Here is a 19900-nt window from a genome sequence, read left to right on the forward strand (position 1 = left end):
TATGATTTGCATGGCCGAGTTGCCCAAAAAAAGCCTTATATTAGGCCTAAGAACAAGGCGTTTAGGATAAAATTCGAAAAAGAGTATTTGCTAAAAACCGATGACTTTTGGAATCATGTTAGTTGGTTGTATATCATATTCAAATATTTTTTTTTATTAATTTATATTAAATGGGTCCGATGGTAAGGTGTATGTGTGGCGTAAGCCAAATACTGAGATTGAGCCCAAGAACACAATAGGCACAGTTAAGCATGGAGGAGGTTCAGTCATGGTTTGGGGCTGTATGTCGAGTGCGGGAGTTGGCCAATTGCATTTTATTGATGGCACATTAGTTAAATTTGGCTACCTTGACATTTTGAAAAAAAAATGTTAAGCAGAGTGCGGAGAAATTGGGGATTCTGGAAGACTTTGGTTTCTATCAAGCATACTTCAATGTTAGCTAGGCTCTGGCTAATCCATAATTGTCCCAAACTTATCCAAACACCTGCCCAGAGCATGGATATAAATGTTATAGAAAATCTGTGGGAAATTTTGGCGAGGAAAGCTTACCAAAACCGGTATAACAATCTAGAATAATTAAAAAACGGAATACTGGCAGCTTGGAACTCCATAGAGCCAGATATGCACGTATATGCATATAAACGCACAGCAAATGCGTACGTTCATATACATTCATACGTACATACCTATATTGCTCCTCACACTCCCCTCTTTCTTCGGGAAAACACGAGACCATCGTATTTGAGTTTGACGCCCACCTCGGCTGCGCCGCTCCGATTTTCGTCGCTCCATCCTCGGTGCTCCATTTTGCGTTGATCGCCGCTGTTAACGCTCTGTTAACGTCATCAGCTGCGTTTCCGCTTACCGCTGGCAATGCTGTACTCTGCCGGTAAGTGAATGGAGTTCAAAATTTTTTTCATTTTCAACAAAATTACAAAAAAAAAAAATTATTTTTCAGGCTGGGCATCTTTCCCTCCATGCCCCTTGACCTGATGGCCTGCCGCTGACAATACCCACGCCGGGCGCTGCTGCAAAACTCTCATGTTGGTTTTGCAGCCCCCGGTGGCATTGGCGCATGATCGCGCGGCAATTCCACCCATTTGGCCCATGCTGTCCCTCGCCACAGGAAACGCCCCACTGCTGCTCTCTGGATTCCCAAAGATGCTCCGGTGGGGCACTGCAGTCATTACTTGTACTGCTGCTATGAGATCAGGCTATGACTATAGTGCCATCGATAATTTGGCGTCTTTAGTTCCCATAGTAAGCCCACACTGCAGCCAATGCGTGTTTATGCATGCGTGCGTTCAGGGGATTTCGTAGTTGAGCAGTCTCGTCCAGATCTTTCTTTAAGGATGTGGGAGATATAATTTTTTAACTGATTTTCGATAAGGTTTTTATCAATGAAAATATCGGATTGAGTTATCGTTTTTTAGTCATAAACTCTATATGCGCGCGCTATATACGGACATTAAAATATATATTTTATATAAATATATTTTATTTGAAAGTGCGGCCAGCTAAATGTGGTCAGTGATACTATTGAAAGTATGAAAAGACAGTGTTAAAATGGAAAACTTAAAATTAGATATTAAAAGAGATTAAATATAATTAAAATTATAATTAATCTTAAGGAAACATTTTGGTAAAGAAAAAGGTAGGTATTACCAAAAAAAGTGAAAAGAGCAAAGAATAAGAAATAAAACGAAATGAGTTAAACAAGAGATATATGTATATGTACACCACTGATTATGCCTGGGCATTGCGAGTGGTTTCCCTAAGGTAACTTAATAGAAAAGATTTTATTTTAGGAAGAGAGAACTCCAAGAGAAAATACGTGGTAATATTTATTGAAATTAACGCATAGAACATAAAACGCACTATGCAAAGAATATGCACACAGGTAAATGAAGCGTACGATAATGTCTAGTTGTTCGGGCCGGAACCTTACAATTAAGACGCATCAGCAAAGAGGACGAATCAATGTCACCGCTAATCAATTTGTGCAGAAAACCAATTCCTAAAATTGTAATGCGGTTGATTAACGATGAAAGATGAAGCCTACTATGGTACGATGGTAATCGTACATTAAGGCCAAGACACTGTTTTTGGAACAATTCGATACGATCCTGATACAGTTTATGCTGCGGAGACCATACAACTAAGATAAGATTGGACGCAAAAGTGAAATGTTTGGTAATAAATGGATCTTTAAATTCTTTAGACAAACGTTTAATAAAAAATAGAAATATGAACATTAAAACTAAGCTTATACTCAAAAAAGATCTTTGACTGTAAAGATGCGCTTCAGGGAAATGTTACTAATTTTATAGTCTACAATTTATATGACAATATGATAACTATAATAGCCATCTGCGGTAAATTCAAACTTGTCCGTTCGTTTGCTTACTCAATGCAACTCTGGTTTTATCGACTTATCCGACAATTTATCTCGATACACCTATTCGCGCTTTAATAAATTTGTGGTGCACAAATATTTATTTATTATATATTAAAAATATATAAATGGATCGCTTTCTTAAAAGAGGTAATACATTTTCAAATAATTAGCTAGAATGCTTAGAACATTTTTGTCTAATTTTAGGTCACAGTTCTGAAGCAAGTTGCGATTGCAAAAGCAGCGACTGTGAACAAATTTTAAAAAATTTGTAAGGTTAAGAATCACCGTTTTTTTATTGCGACTATCGACCACTATCGATGGTACTATCGACCTCTGTCGCTGGTTTGGAAATTACTAGCGTCCCCAATCGATGGGGCCCACTATCGATAGTTTGGCACCTCTAGGTTGAGTCAATCACTAGTCATAGAATATAGATCCAGAATGAAGTGCGCACTGAATACGAATTTTTCCATTAATCAGCACAATTTGGAAAGTTCCACAATTGCCAAAACTTGTCATCTATCTGAGTAATCATTTCTTTTGAAGTTATAAAATTATATCTCCTATAAACCCAAATTTTAAATATATGCTATTTATACAAGTTCAATTTATGTTAAAATTTACCTCCCACCCCTATAGCAACCCCCTTACTTTTATATTTGTAAAAGGAGTATTTCTAATACTAGAGACTTTTGCTTTGGTAAATATATACATACATATCTACATATACATATATTCATAATTATTATCGCAGGGGCTTCAATAAATAAATTTGGTTTTGTGACGAACTTACATTCGGCTGGAACTAGCCCAGCTAAGAGACTTGGGATAAACCGAAGGCTCGTTACTATTTATGCTATGGGAACTTAATTGTTTAATTCTTGTCAATGGACTATCTTCATGAAACTTGCAGATTATGGTTATAGAATGAATAAGCATACATTTTCCAAAGCAAAAGTCCCTAATCCCAAGCGACTGCGCTTGAGCTGCGCTGCAGTGTTGGCAATATTATGAGAATTTTCTAGACGAAACTTTTAACGTAATCATAATGTTCAAAGTAATGTACATACCAAAGTACAAGACTCTCTTGAAAAAAAGCTCTTTGTGTTGGGTGGTCAGTCCGAGTATATATATCAAATTGGAGGTTTCTAGCATCAATCTTTATAGAATCGTAACATTAGATAAAATGCAAAATTTCTGCGTTGTACCTGTAAAACTCAAGGAGATACAGTTTTATTCGATTTGTCACGTCCTCAGTGGGCGTACACATGTATGTATATCCGTCATAGGTCATGATCTTTGGTGGTCGACACGGATTTACATTGCGAATTTCAGCGTTCTATCTCTCCAACTAATATGACTTCTTGCATATCGGAAAATGCATGCATGCCACGCCCCTAGTGCGGATGGGGAAAATTTTGACACTATAAATGACACACACATTCACTTTCGTGAATGAGTATAAAATCAAAGGATACAACCTTTCCATTATCTTATTTAACTAAAAAAAAAAGACTTCTTTTGGCCGATTTGTGGAAATTAACCGCAAATTCAATAATTGTTTTATTTAAATATGCCAGTAAAAGATAATTAATAAAAATAATTAAAAACAATAATAGTCGATTCATCAAGTTTTTTAATAATGAGATTTACATAAACTGTCTGGTATACCCCCAAATTAGAAATATCAATATATAACCACAACTTATTACAGAAATTATTAATGGCCAAGTGTCCGGAAACCTAGAGGGTGGTTCTATTAATAAAAACGCTAGCGAAGTGGCAATCATTAAAATTTCCGAGACTTGTCCGATTTTCATTTTTAAATAACTTTTAGATATCGTAATGTCATCAGTTTTAAATGCCCAACTTTTAAAAACGAAACGAAAAATTATCATTAGAGCCGCTGTTGGAACTAACAAATTATCTTTTCTTAAGAGTGGAATCATACTGAAAACAGAAACTTTAAGAAAAAATAGCATTTCCGTTGGCCACCAGTATATTAAACAAAACGAGGGCAGGGCTACAAGCAAAACTGACTTTTCATGAACCTAAAAAGAGGTTAATTTTTAATATACTTGGTATATATAATATAGTTCATACATACTTGAAATGAAAACAAGAAAAATACACAAGCCGTGTTGAATAAAGTTAATAAGAATGTGTATTTACTTCGCTGGAAAAAAAGATGCACATTAATAGGTACGGCTGTTAATAATGTGGTTCCAAAACAAATGAATGCCATTTTGTGATTGCTAATGGATTTTCTAAAAAAAAATTAATATTTTATAATATATATCTGCAATTACCGAACAAATAAATATATATTTTACCTTAATTTATAAAAGATATTAAGGGTGCACCAAACATTGCCGACTTTGTCTTCAAATACCCCACGTCCAAGAGGAAAGAGACGGTGAAATACTCTTAAAGTTGAGTCAATTGAACTTAGCCAAGGATACCATAAAATCACAAATGTTAATAGCACAATGGTAGCTATTATAGTAAGCTCTTTCACGGCCGTCTTTACACTAAAAAATAATACAAATAATACTAGTTTTGATACATTAGATTGAGACTTATTCACTATTAATATATATATATATATATATACATATATATATATACATATATATATATATATATCGAGTGTGGGTGCGCTTAACTGGCGCCCGAGCAGGGACCCAAATTCTTCACGAAAAAAAGGAAAATGGTGACGTGTCAATAACAAAATATAAAAATAACTTATAAAAAAGCAAGTACAAATAAATTGTTTCAAATCTAAAAGCTGGATTGGACAATTGTTGGCAAAATTAAGAAGTACTTCTGTGATTTGCAAAGTAATGGGGTGAAACACCTTGCCATAACATTATAATACAATAAATAACATAATTTCTAGCAAGCACTAGACAATTCTATAAACATAAAGAAGTCGTGGCAAAATGGTGGTATTGACAATACCTAGGTTAAAATCCTTGCCGAGACGATTCTTAAAACGAAATACAAGAAATTTGCAGGCTAAATGGTGGTACAGATTGATTCTCGTATCGAGGTTCAAATCCTTCCGTAAGACAAATGTCATAAAAAATAAACGTTACAATTTCCACGTGTGTTGAATTATGGGTTTCCGTATAAATTAAAAGGAGTTAAGTTTAATGCACTAACTATATAACAAAATTAAAAGGCGGTTGTCTGGAAATCTCAACAAACAAGGCATAAATATGCAAATATAAAAACATGAATTATTTAAATAAATGCAAATGCAATAAATGTAAGAGAGAAACCAGATGATGAGACCATGCCATATAAAGATAACATACTTAGAAATTGATAATTCAAATAATTCTACAACAGACAAAACAATAACACGTAGTAATACAATTGGTAATTCGATGAAATAATTTTAAAGAAATAATATTCATGTCAACAATTTAAAAAAAAAATGTGTTAAAAAAAATTGTGTTTACAACGCTGTTAGAGCATTACTAGCATTACTAACGTTTTATCTCCACAGCAAGGAATTCTGCGAGACGATTAATATCATTTTCTGATTTAATTAATAATCACTTCACAGCACCCACAGCATTTTACATGTGTATATCCTTCCTAGTTGGAATATTCGTGGATATAACAGCACCCACAGCATTTAACATGTGTATATCCTTCCTAGTTGGAATATTCGTGGATATCCAAGATGCCAATGGGATGTCTCCTAGTTTCGAATATTCACGGGGAGATGCCAGAATTGTGATCCTGGACTTCGTAACTATCATTGGCTTGAGGATTGATCTGCGGGACACAAATATTTAGACGGGGACTACAAAACTATAGAGGGTATGATTGGCTGGAGGATTGATCTGCGGGACGCAAATATTTAGACGGGGAGGAGTTAAGACTATCGACAATCTAAGGAGGCTGGAGAGTCCAGTCAGACATTCAAGGAGAGAACCTGATCAATAGACCTGATTTGGTTCAGTTTATATTCGGACTAGACACAATTCAGACCTATTGTTCCAAATTATATAAAATATATTATTTCATTGAACACCAAGTTGTTATATATTCACAAGAACCCAACACAGCGTCCCCAATCTTAAATCTTAAATTCTTTTGCAACATCGCTTTTTTTTGTAGCTCTCGACTAGAGCTTTCTTGTTATACTCTCAACCCATTGAAAATGGCAAATCACGGTATAATGCTTTTGTTAAAATGTGTGTAACAGGCAAAAGGGGATCCGGTAGTTGAGCTGGTTTTTCTTACCGGTTTTTGTATAGAATTACTATCTTCAGAGTAAGTTTTAAAATATTTAATAGTATCTGGAATATTTTTTGTATAGGGGTTTCATTAGATAATAAAACAAGTAAGAAAACTCTAGTCGAGACTGCTCGACTAGGTGATACCCTGAACACTCCAATCTGATATTCTAATCGCTCTGCACTTCTTTTAGGCACACATACATATACACGCACGTATTAGAACGCGCTCTGCTGACTGCACATCGACTGCGCTTGTGCTGCGGTGCAGTATGGGCAATATTATAAGTATTTGTTTGTTGAATAATTTAATTTCTAGACATACAATCTAGACACATACAATCTTTCAGAACGTAATCATAATGTTCAAATGTATATACATTCCATAGGGGTGAAGGGGGTAAATTACAACAAAAATAAAAATACTCATAAGTCTACATTCAAAATTTGGAAACTCTAGCTCTAAAGGTGTAGACAATATAATTAAATAACCAGCTTTCGATAAGGTTTTTAATCGAAAATAAAATATCGGGAGCAGTTATTGATTTTTAGTGATAAACTCTGATTCTATCGACGCGAGACAGACGGAGAGGGCCAAATCGACTCAGCTTGTCGCACTGATCAAGAATATATATACTTTGTGGTGTCTGCCACGCCTCTTTCTACCTGTTACATACACTTCATCAAAACCATTATACCGTGAGTTCCCAATTTTATTGGGTATAAAAAGTACATCAATACACTGATAAATGTAAATATCTAGGAGAACTTCTTTAACCTAGCATTTGTGTCTGACACACGTATTACTTACATATATACTATGTATGTACATATAATAAATCAATACCCTGATTCAATAGGTTCAGGGCATAAAAAGGAGTCATCGATCAAACGTTAAAATTATTATTCATTTAATTCTAAATATATACCTTTTTTTAAATAAAGATGTGCTCAGGAGGTAAGCAAAAAACGGCAAGGAATGGTATAATTCCATTTGTTTATAATTCAAAGCCAACGTAAATGTAAAAGCGGCAACGTAATTTCGATCACACAGCAAAGCAGCAACAGCTACAGATGCGAGTCCAAGCGACATGTTATTGTACTGAAAGTGTCCATTGTCTATTAGCATTTGTCCTGGGTATATTGCAAAGAGTAGTTGCATTTTTTGCCTCAAGTTTTTTTTAAAAGTACGATCCATACAATTAGACAGAGCCAATATAGCAGGAATAAAAATTAAAGCGTCCGCTGCTAAAACTGTAAAGCGCATATAGCTCTTGTGCTCCTTTGATTCAATACCTCTGCTCTTGTGTAATTCAACATAGCTGTGATTAAGTCTCTCTGCTACATGACCAAGTAAATAACTGTGATATGCTGTAAGGGGTGGATAATCTAGCCCCCAATACTGTAGGTCATTGAGCGTACTATTAGTATACCACAGTTTTACTTCTAAATTAAATGTAATTTCCTGCCAGTGTCGCTGAGCTTCATAATCACCAAACATCGGCGGCTTGTTAAGTCCAGAGTAGGAACTCATTGATATGATAGACCTTAGTGATATCGCAACAAAAACTATTGCTAATTCTTCCGAGGACATATTGTCCAACAAAAAGTATTGCAATTTTAATAAGCTATTCCGATCAATGATTGTGTACTAGAAGTTAGAGCTGGAACTGACAGACATCGATGGTACTATCGATACATCGATTTTTTTTACCCATGTTTGGTCGCTGCTATCGATAGTTTTTCATTCTTTTGCGCGTGTTTGAAGCGAAAACAGCTTATTTATTTATTTTTTTTTTATTTGTGTAAATTTACTCTTTTCCCTTTTTATAAATGACCTTCCTAGTTGTATCTCGTATTCTACTATATGTATGTATGCTGACGATGTAAAACTTTGCCTTCCATACTCCAGTGCAAATGGACATCATCACCTTCAAGATGACCTAAATGCATTTCAACTTGGGTGTGTGGCAAACCAGCTGGACTTAAATTGCTCAAAGTGTATGACAATGACCCTCAGTCGTACCGTTCCTCTAATTGTTGATTATAAAATTAGCAATATTTCCTTACGACGCATCCACACAATCGTCGCTTGTGCGTCCCATCTTAGAGTATTGCCACTGACCAGAGAACACATAGACTAGACATGTAGAACAAATTTTTCTACAGCTCGAAACTGTTAAGTTGGTCGACCGCTATACTTCGTATTTGCTCGGCTCGGTCGCTGGAGGTTCGAGCAATGAAAATACTGCACGACAAAAACAGTGCGCTGTGAGCGCTCAACCGAAATGGTCCCAATTCCGTATGAAGCACAGCTGTGAGACATTTTTTATACTCTCTCTCTCTCAGTCCCTCTCTCTCGCTCTCTATGGTCGCTGAAATCATCACTCTCAGCCGCGCACAAAAATTGAAATTTTTGTCCGCGACGATCCCAGCTCTTTCCTTTTAAGTGAAGGGTATACCGAAATTTGTAAAGCGTGTGCCACGTTCATACAAAATGCTAGCTTTTTCATGATTATTTCTAAAAAGGGTATGAAAGTGTTGATGCTCATAATGAAAATGTTTTCGCGATGAGCATGCAGACACACACAGTCTCCGTTGCTACATGTATTATGAGCATTTGTATGCCTGTGTGCGAAGCTATTGCTGCCTGTAGTAATTTTGAAACCCAGCATTTGCATTTGGTCGATCATGAGAAGTGCTCACATACATACATATATACATATGTACATTTGATTGTGTGTACGCATGCGATGCGATTGTCACAATTATGGAATATCACTTGTAGAAGCATTTGTATGCCTATGTGCCTTTACATGCGCGTGTGTGTATGTGCATGTGTGTAAGCATGGGACATGAGCATTGGCGTGTGCCTACCTCAACTTAGAGTTGTGTGAACGATTTTGGGTTTGAATAGAAGAGACGCGCTTTTATTTAAGTAGCTGTCTAACTAAAGTGATAAGTGCATTTGCCAATTCTTTGTGGCACTGTGACCGGCGAGTAACTCATACACATAGTTGTGTGTGGTATAGTGACCCTGAACCCATTGAAATGGGAAATCAGGGTAAAATGGTTTTGTTAAAAGTATGTAACAGGCAGAAGGAGGCGTGGCAGACCCCAAAAAGTATATATATTCTTGATCAGGGCGACAAGCTGAGTCGATTTGGCCCTGTCCGTCTGTCTGTCCGTCCGTCCGTCCGTCCGTCCATATGTATGAACGCGTCGATCTCAGAAGATATAAGAGCTAGAGACTTCAACTTTTTTTTAAAATGTACGTATACATCACGCGCATATCGAGTTTATCACTAAAAAACGATAACTCATTCCGATACTTTTTTATCGATAAAAAACCTTATCGAAGATTACTTAAATAATTATATCTCCTACATCTTTCAAGCAAGTCTCCAAATTTAAAATGTATATAAAGATGTATTTTATACAATTTCGGTTTTTGTTAAAATTTACCCCCCACCCCTAAATCCACCCCCTCACCCTCATCTTTTTAAAAGTCGTATATCAAATACTAGAGACTTGAGCTTCGGTATACACATACATTTTAACATTATGATTACGTTCTGAAAGTTTCATTACGATCGTACGTCTAGAAATTAAATTATTCAACAAATAAGTTTTCATTATATTGCCAACACTGCAGCGCAACCCAAGCGCAATCGCCTGTATATGTGAGTGTGTGTATATGCGTGTGTTTGTTTGTATGCGTGTGTTTGCTTGTATGCGTGTGTGTGTGTGTGTTTGCTAATTATTATTGAAATATCAGTTGCTTGTAGGGTTCAGGGGATCTCGTAGTCAAGCAGTCTCGACTAGAGCTTTCTTACTTTTTATACCCTGAACCCATTGAAAATGGGAAATCAGGGTATAATGGTTTTGTTAAAAGTATGTAACAGGCAGAAGGAGGCGTGGCAGACTCACAAAGTATATATATTCTTGATTAGGGCGACAAGCTGAGTCGATTTGCCCCTGTCCGTCTGTCTGTCCGTCCGTCCGTCCGTCCGAATGTATGAACGCGTCGATCTCAGAAGATATAAGAGCTAGAGACTTCAACTTTATTTTAAAATGTCCGTATACATCACACGCATATCGAGTTTATCACTTAAAAGCGATAACTCATTCCGATACTTTTTTATCGATAAAAAACCTTATCGAAGATCACTTAAATAATTATATCTCCTACATCTTTCAAGCTAGAGTCTCCAAATTTAAAACGTATATTAAGATGTATTTTAGACAATTTCGGTTTTTGTTAAAATTTACCCCCCACCCCTAAATCCACCCCCTCACCCTCATCTTTGTAAAAGTCGTATATCAAATACTAGAGACTTGTGCTTCGGTATACACATACATTTATACATCATGATTACGTTCTGAGTTTCATTACGATCGTACGTCTAGAAATTAAATTATTCAACAAATAAGTTCTCATAATATTGCCAACACTGCAGCGCAACCCAAGCGCAGGATTCACCAGAATCCCCAGTGAAGGTCAGATGCTAGTATAGCTAATTGTGAATGATTTACCATGTTTTTTTTAAATGCCAAATATTCAATAGAATATGTAGATCATATGCTGAAAGTTTCATTAAATTCGGTTTAGTCAATCGACGTTAAAAAATAACAAATTGTTTGGCCAATTAACAAACGCACGTGCTGCAGCAACAGCAGTTTTCCAATACGTGTGCACACATATGTACATTCAAACATCTTCTAGCACATTCTTAGAATCACATCAGCAGTTAGTTTCGTTTAGTTCTGCTAGATGGCGTTGCATCAGTGAATCTATTTCAGTTTTGACATTGTAAATAAGAAAAAAGAAGTGGTGTCCTGGTAGAGGGCGCGGCGCTCGATCGCGAGGTCTCTGTTTCAAATCCTGCTAGGCGTATTGTAGTTTTCTTTTAATTGCTTCAAACTTTTTATATATTTGACTAAATTTCTCTTATATTTTTTCAAAAATCGAAATTGAAATTTTAACCATACTATATGTACGTTTTTATTAGTTTGGTTGTTCTTGCACATTCTTAAAGTCACATCAGCAGTTAGTTTGACTTAGATTTGGTAGATGGCGCTGTAGCAGTGAATCTACTTCAGTTTTGACATTGAAAATCAGAACAGAAGGGTGGCGTCAAGGTAGAAAGCGCGGCCCTTGATCACGAGGTCTCGGGTTCAAACCCAAAGCGTGTCGTAATTCTTTTTTTTAATTGTTTCAAAATTTTTATATATTTAATTAAATGAGTTTTCTATTTCATTTATATTTTTAAATACATCGAAATTGAAATTTGAACCATACTAAATGTGCTTTTCTATTAGTTTGTTTCAGGGTAGTATCTAGTCGAGCGCTCTCGACTAGAGTTTTCTTACTTGTTATACTCATTCACGAAGTGAATTAGTATATTGGTTTTGTGCAATGTCCGTCTTGCTGTCCGTCCGTCTGTCCGTCCGTCCGTCCGTCCGTCTGTCCGTCTGTCCGTATGAACGCAGTTCATTTCGCCGCTATTGAAGCTAGAGGCTTGAAATTTGGAACACATACTCGTGTATAACTCCGATTTATAAAGTGTTAAAATTTTCCCGATCCGCCCACTAGGGGCGTGGCAAATCGGAAAATGCATTTTCCGATATACCAGAAATCATGTTAGTTGAAGAGCTAGAAAGTTGAAATTTGGTATGTAGGTCCGCGTTGACCCCCCAAGTCCAAAAAGCTATGGTGGATATATCTACGCCTATTGGGGGCGTGGCAAATCAGATAAAACGGTATCTCCTAAAGTTCTAAAGCTAGAACGTTGAAATTTCGCACGTGAGCTAAAGCTATAATTCTATAATGACTGATAAAAAATGTTATGTCTACGCCTAATAGGGGCGTGGCAAATCGGACGTGAAGATATAGTGATTTTTCAAATTTGGCTATATTCAAGGCACTATGATGCTACAGACTTGAAATTTGGTATATATACGCGAGTTGACCTCCCAAGTCCAACAAGCTATAGTGGATATATGCCCGCCCAAAGGGGGCGTGGCAAACCGCAAAACTTTATATCTCCGACAGTTTAAGAGCTAGAAGCTTCAAATTTAGATAGTTGAGTTACTGGTAACGTCCTCTATCGATGCCCCAAAAATAATTGTCACGCCTCTTTGGGGGCGTGGCATATCGAAAAATACCCTGTAATTTTCACATTTTTTGAGCGTTAGCATTCAAATTTCGCATTTACGTTACCGTTAGCTCCTTCTAAGAACTGGCCAAAAATGAGGTGTCTACGGCCACTAGGGGCGTGGCAATCGGCATTTGTAGTATCAAATTGCGACATTTATATGCTTGAGCTACCTACATACATACATATGTATGTATTTATATGTATATACAAATAGGCTTAATAGGCATTGATAACACGGAAGGAAAGATTTTTATAAAATATAAAAATAAAATTTAAATATTAAAAAAATATAAAATAAGCTTAAATAACAAAATTTGCAATTTACAAAAAAGAGTTTTCCGCGGGATGTGAATGAGTATTCCGCAGTCGGTAGCGCCCGACTGCAACGTTCTTACTTGTTTTTATTTGATTTCGTTCATAGGAGGTGGTATGTTTTAGATTTTTTAATAAACTCAATTATCTTGCGGATGTTAATCCCGGTTGGGTTTGCTAGGATTGATAAGGGGCACGTGTTTTGGAAGATTTGGGTATGCAGGTTAGAGGTTGCAGGTTAGGTTTGTATTTAATCTCTGGTACCATCGGTTGCAGAGCTCTATGTTCAGTTTAAGTTTTTTTGAGAGTTCGTTTTTGAGGGGGCATATAAAATGTGTCTTTGGCTGTCGGCTAACTCGCTCCCATTAATGCCGCAGTGGCTAGGGATCCAAAGGAGTTTTATTTTTGAGTCAGATTGGGTAAGAAGGGCTTTAATAGTTGTGGGATAAAAGTTATTTTTATTAATATTGCGAATGGATTTTATGGATGCGAGGGAGTCGGAGCAAATTATATACTTTCCAAGTCTGTTTTTGATCAGATTTATTGCATCGAGAATGGCTATGGTTTCAGCTGATAGGATGAATAATGGGAGAGGGTGCATCTTTTCAGGATTTTGCTTTAAGTCTTAATTGCAAAGGTGACTGTGCTGTGGTTTTGCTTGGGAGGGGAAGGTAGGGAACGTTGGTTTCTTTACATCATGTTATGGTTTTTTCTATTGTTGTCAATTTGTTTATTTTTTGGCTGTCCTTCTTTTTGGTTTTGGCTATGTAGGAGTGTTTTGTAGGCTTTGGCTGTGATCAGGTCTCTTTTTTGCTCTATTGTAGGTATATTTGCTTCGATAAGTAGGTTAGCGATAGGTGTTGAGCGTAGTGCCCCAAGTGATATGCGGATTGCGGCATTAAATAAAGTTTTGAGTTTATTGAGGGTTGATTTGGGAGCATAGCCGTAGATGAGCAGTGCGTAGTCAATTTTCGGAATTACTATAGACTTAGTTACATTTAATATAGTATATGTATTGCAGTTTTAGCTTAGAGCTTGCTAGGCATTTAATGATAAGTTTGTTGTTTAAGGCTGGCAGGATTTGTTTGATGTGCGCGTCCCATCTATATTTATTATTAATAGTTAGTCCTAGGATCTTTATTTTGATGACTGAGGGGATAGGGGTGTTGTTGCATGATATGCTGCAGTTTTGCGCTTGGATATTTTTTTTTGTTTTGGATATGCAGCAGTTAAGGATTTTATTAGGATTTATTATAGGAATAACAAGGCTGGTTTTGTTCCCACAATCCTGTGGGGTGGTGTTTGTTGAATATAGTATTGAAGAGGTTTGTAATTCTGGCTTTAAGGGCGCTATAGGTATTTTTTATCATAGGAGATAGGGTTTAGGCCGGGAATTGTACCTTTGAGGGTGTGTAACGCTGCTAGTAGTTCAATTAGTGTTATGTCAGATTCTATCGCTTGTGCTCTAGGGCTGTTTGAGTAATTGACATATACAACATATTTGCTGGTAATGAAGCTATTGCTAAAATTTTGGTCGTTGGAGCAGTCAGACCAATGTTGGGCAAACAAGAGGGCTATGTGGTTTGTGTCTGTTGTTAGTGAGTTGTTGGTTGTATCTGTAATGCAATGTAAAGTTTTGGTAGGGTTAAGCCCGCAGAGCCATCGGATATTAGTCCAGATCTTGTCGGAGGGGGTGATGGGTTCTATTTTAGATGTGAAGTTTGTAGTAGCATTAGATTTGGATATTTGAAGTTCTCTCCGGAAGAGGCCGTTAGCTCTTTTGTAGTTGAGAAGGTTGTCGGTGGTGCTATTGCGTTTGAAATTTCGCCAAGCTAAAAAATTCGTTGGATCTGAGTTCGGTCAATGTTTTATTCTACTAGGAGGTGTTTTTGTTGTGAGTGTGAGGGGTTGTTTGTGGTATATTATGATGAGCGGATTGTAGGATTATTTTATTCATTATTAATGTTAGAGGTTCTAGGTATAAGTTCGTTTAGGTCGTTAGTTAGTTTGGTGAATAATGGCCAGTTGGCTTCTTTTATTTTGAAGAGGAGACGGGAGAAGTTGTCTGATTGGGGTTGTGGGAACAAGGATAATAAAATTGGAAAATGATCGCTGCTCTGAAGGTCATTGATTATTTTCCAAGTGAAGGGAGTTAATACTGAGATTTCAATATGTGTGAAGGTGTTGTGAGTGGAGAAGTGTGTTGGTGATCCGTCATTAAGCATACTGAGATTGGCGTTTGGAGGAACTTTGATAGGCTACGTCCTCTCCGGTTATCTTGGGCTGATCCCCAGCTGTGATGTTTGCTGTTGAAATCGCCTAGGATAATTTGGTCGGTGCTGTTAGTGTCTGGTATAAAGTGTTCGGTTAACTGATTAGGTGAAAATGTTTAATTTCGATTCCTAGCGTTTCTGTGTGCAGGTTGAACTAGTGTCTTATGTTCTATGGATTTGTGGCCCAATATATATTGGTGTAAATTTGAAAGTTTACTGGGTCAGGGATGGAGATAAATGTATTGTAAAAGTGGGTTTCTTGGAGACATACTATGTGTGGTGAACCCATTGAAAATGGGAAATCAGGGTATAATGGTTTTGTTAAAAGTATGTAACCGGCAGAAGGAGGCGTGGCAGACCCCACAAAGCATATATATTCTTGAGCAGGGCGACAAGCTGAGTCGTTTTGGTCCTGTCCGTCCGTCCGTCCGTATGTATGAACGCGTCGATCTTAGAAGATATAAGAGCTAGAGACTTTAACTTTTTTTTTAATATCCGTATATATATCGCGCATATCGAGTTTATCACTAAAAACGATAACTCATTCCGATACTTTTTTATCGATAATAAACCTTATCGAAGATCTTCTACATCTTCCAAGCTAGAGTCTCAAAATTTAAAATGTATATTAAGATGCATTTTATACGATTTCGGGTTTCGTTAAAATTTACCCCCCACTCCTAAATCCACCCCCTCACCCTCATCTTTGTAAAAGTCGTATATCAAATACTAGAGACTTCTGCTTTGGCATACGCATACATTGATGCCTCATGATTACGTTCTGAAAGGTTCATTACAATCGTACGTCTAAAAATTAAATTATTTAACAAATAAGTTCTCATAATATATTGCCAACACTGCAGCGCAACCCAAGCGCAATCGCCTGTATATGCGTGTGTGTGTGTGTGTGTGTATGCGTGTGTTTGTTTGTATATGTATGTGTGTGCGTGTGTTTGTTTGTATGCGTGTGTGTGCGTGTATTTGTATGGATGCTTGTGTGTTTTTTTTATATTCGATTATTGACAGTTTTTAATATAATAATAATACAAGATGCAAGCTTCGTGGTGGCTAGGATAGTCCCCGATGCTTGCGGTTGACCCATGGTTCAAGCTCCGGGATGAGGTTGTTCGTCCACCGCCCTTTAGCTGAGCTATTCCACTTTCTTTGCCATCGTGCAATGCTGTTCGCCCTGATAGTGTTGAGTCGCGCAGGAGCGTGCGACTCATATGGGCGCAGCATAGAGGATGACGGACCTAATGACGCTCATTAGAAGGAGACGTCGCACAGTGGAGCCTTTGCCGAAATAGCGTGGCAAAAATCAAAAAAGGTACTTTAAGCGATTTTTAAAAAGTTGATGTCATATGAAAATAAATCGATCTACTGGTTTGTAGCCGAAAGATTTTTGAAAATCGATCAATTTTAAGGGTAGTTATAGCCCTTCAAAATTTGGGAAAGTGGCAATGTTGTGAAAAGCAGCGAGTTTTTGTGAAAAGTATCCCACTTGTCAATAGAATTGTAGGAAAAATCTTTCACCAATTTTTGCAGTGTTGGTTGCGATTTAAAGAATGGATTATTACTAATAGAATAAACAAAAAATTAAGTTAATACGACTTTTCATTGTAGAGCTGGTTTTTTTTTTTACTAAACCTCTAAATTTGACCATTTTTTTTACCTAAAGTAGTCTATATCTTTTGAGTTCCGCCGAGTTCCGAGTTCAATTTATACACACGTGTTTCTGAATATGTCCTCTTTAATATAAATAAAACTTTTGCTGCCACCATGTTCCACCCCGGGTTTCTATAGCAAAAAACTAACCCAAAGTCGGCATAAAAAAGGTCAAATCTGCATGCAGCTGCATGCCGTAAGTAGAAATGCCGACGGCAAAACTACTTTACAGAATATTAAAAAAAAAAAATTTTTTTTTAATTTTTTTAATTTTTTTTTTTTTTTATTTGTTTTGTTATATTTATTGCATATAATTTAAATAAAATCAATTTCAACAAAAAAATTGGTAGTTTTTCATACAAAAACATACATTTTAGGACAAAAATCACATTTTTCAGGTTTGAGGTAAAACTGTGAAGCACCCTGTTAACGCATCACCCTGTATTTTGGTTTATTTATAGCTTGAAGAATTCTCTGTCGAATGCTTTTTAAATGTTTGAAATATCTTGCTTGGTTTAAAAGTTATGATTTTTGTAACGCAAAATGAGCAAAGGCTCCACTGTGCGTCGTTGCTGTTTAGGTCCCCGCGTGTTAAGCATAATTCTAGAGAGAGCTCTACAAGAATCAGCTGCCTTTTTATGCACATATTCTAAGTGCTCGCGGAAAGTTAATCTTGTGTCTAACATGACGCCAAGATACTTAATCGCTCTCTTGGACACGATGCTGACGCTGCCTATCCTTATATTGGCATTCTCCACTCTTTTGCGACTGCTGACTAGGACAACTTCAGTTTTGTGTGTCGCTAGCTCGAGCCCAGCTCCAGTCAACCAGATTGATACTTTCGCTGCACATATCCTCTGTATCTTTGAGCTCCTTTCCTATGGCGACGACAGCTACATCATCAGCAAAGCCAATGGTGTGCGCACCTGTTGGTAGTTCCAAGCGCAGTACGCCGTCGTACATGATATTCCATACGAGAGACCCCAGCACTGAGCCTTGGGGTACTCCAGCTGACACTGTATGAGTTTGGGGACCCTCACTCGTATTGTATACCAGTGTTCTTCCTCTGAAGTAACTCTTTATTGTTTCTTTAAGATATTTAGGGATATTATATTGTGACAGCGCATTCAGTATCATATCCCAACTAGCTGTATTGAAGGCATTCTTTACGTCCAAGGTCGCAAAGGGCGTCAATGGAGCTTAAACTTTCTGGAGAGAGCGTTTCCACAATCGATTTAAGCTCCAGACGATCCGTAGGCTGCACCTGTCTACCTGCGTATAGTCTTTTAACTACTATCTTATATGCCCTGTCCCAAGGGTCATATTCGGCTGAGTCGCACAACTCTAACAAGCATTCTCTTTGGTTGCCCGAATGGCCCTCTTCAGCTGTCTTCTAGCTGCCTGGTAAGATAGTTGTTTCTCAAAAAACGTAGACCTACCGCGAGCCCGTTGGTAGCTTGGATGCATTTGCGACGAATGTCACCTATTTGTGCATTCCACCAATACGTAGGCTCTTGTTGTCGCGTGAACTGCTTGCGGCGTAACATACTGCTATTGCAGGCCTCAGCATTACCAATTGTGCCCAGAGACTGAATGGCCTCAGAAAAGACCGCGGGATCAAAAGTATCTAGCCGATACGACTCCCTCCACAAGGTTGACGCCCTGGCAGGTGGCTCACCTATTGTGAATAGAAGTGCCGTATGATCGCTGCCCGTATAGCTATCGCAATATCCCGCCCGACTGAAGGTGTACTCGTGGCCAGTGTTGAGCAGTGCAACATCTAGTGTCGCGAAGATCTCCAGTAGGATACGACCTCTGGCATTTGTTGTGAGGCTACCCCATTCTAACGCCCAGGAGTTTAAATCTCCAGCTATAATGGCCTTCCGACCCCTAGCATCCTCGGCAAGCTCGTCGAGCACCGTCGTGAATTCACTGGGGGCCAGATAGCAACTGTAAAGCCATAAGTTACCATATCAGCCGCGTACGAACCCATTGAATGACTTAACATTCGAAAGTACGATCGTTGAGTTGCCGCATACCCACAACGCAGCTTTGCCATTAACGTCTGCTGGGCAGCTGGTTATACAGTGGTGGGGCTCACTGAGAAAAGCTACGTCTATACATTTTTCCCTAATAGTCTGCTCTAGAAGGTCTTGGGCAGCAATACAATGATTTAAGTTAAGCTGCAAGAACCTTAACATTTCATTTTACGAGCAGCTTCACGGTAAGATGGGCACTTGAAGCTGCCTGCTGAATGGTCCGTCTGCTTTTCACCTTTCCGGATGCAGAGGCTACATTTTGGTGGCTTGGTGCATGCTTTTGCGCTGTGACCCATCTCTCCACACCTGAAACAGGCGCCCTTTAGGTCACAGTCGCTGCGACAGTTTGCTGCCATATGACAGTAATCGAGGCACTTGAAACAGCGTTTAGGCTGTTCCACGGCTCGGATACGGCATACTACCGATCCTATTCTAATTTTGGACAGCTCGAGCAGAGTTTTAGCTTTCCCAATTGGAAGAGCAACCGTAGCTCTTTGCTGTCCACCAAAAGCTGGCCGAAGCGATTTGATAGCCTCATTGGGGAGTGAGCTATCCTTCAACTCCACCCTGATTGCCTCCAAGATCTCCTCTTTGCTTGCTAACTTATCTAGGTCGCGAATCTCAATTTGAGCCGATTCGGTAAGTGTTTTAACTACCGCTCGGTCACCCAAGGCTTTGCCTACAGCTTCGTGCAGAGCCTCAGAGCTATGCTCCGGCTTCCTACTCAGTTGCAACAAAAGGTCCCCCTTAGCGGTCTTCTTAATACCTTGGACGTCGCCGCTCAGATGCTTTAAATTTG

At 38.0% G+C, this 19900-nt stretch overlaps 1 protein-coding gene across 1 annotated transcript; it reads right to left on the bottom strand.

Annotated features, from left to right (window-relative positions):
• Window positions 1-4017: 4017 nt before the first annotated feature.
• On the bottom strand, window positions 4018-8299 carry gny (ALG6 alpha-1,3-glucosyltransferase garnysstan). The gene is made up of 4 exons (XM_089257675.1): window positions 7581-8299; window positions 4732-4929; window positions 4506-4665; window positions 4018-4449 (listed from the first exon to the last, which is right to left on the bottom strand). Exons 1-4 carry the CDS (start codon window positions 8243-8245, stop codon window positions 4048-4050), a joined length of 1425 nt encoding a protein of 474 aa, XP_089113801.1. The 5' UTR covers window positions 8246-8299; the 3' UTR covers window positions 4018-4047.
• Between the last annotated feature and the right edge of the window lie 11601 nt (window positions 8300-19900).

Source organism: Drosophila navojoa, chromosome 3 (genome assembly GCF_054131105.1).
Source record: "Drosophila navojoa isolate 15081-1374.11 chromosome 3, UAZ_NAV_1.0, whole genome shotgun sequence".
NCBI lineage: Eukaryota > Metazoa > Arthropoda > Insecta > Diptera > Drosophilidae > Drosophila > Drosophila navojoa.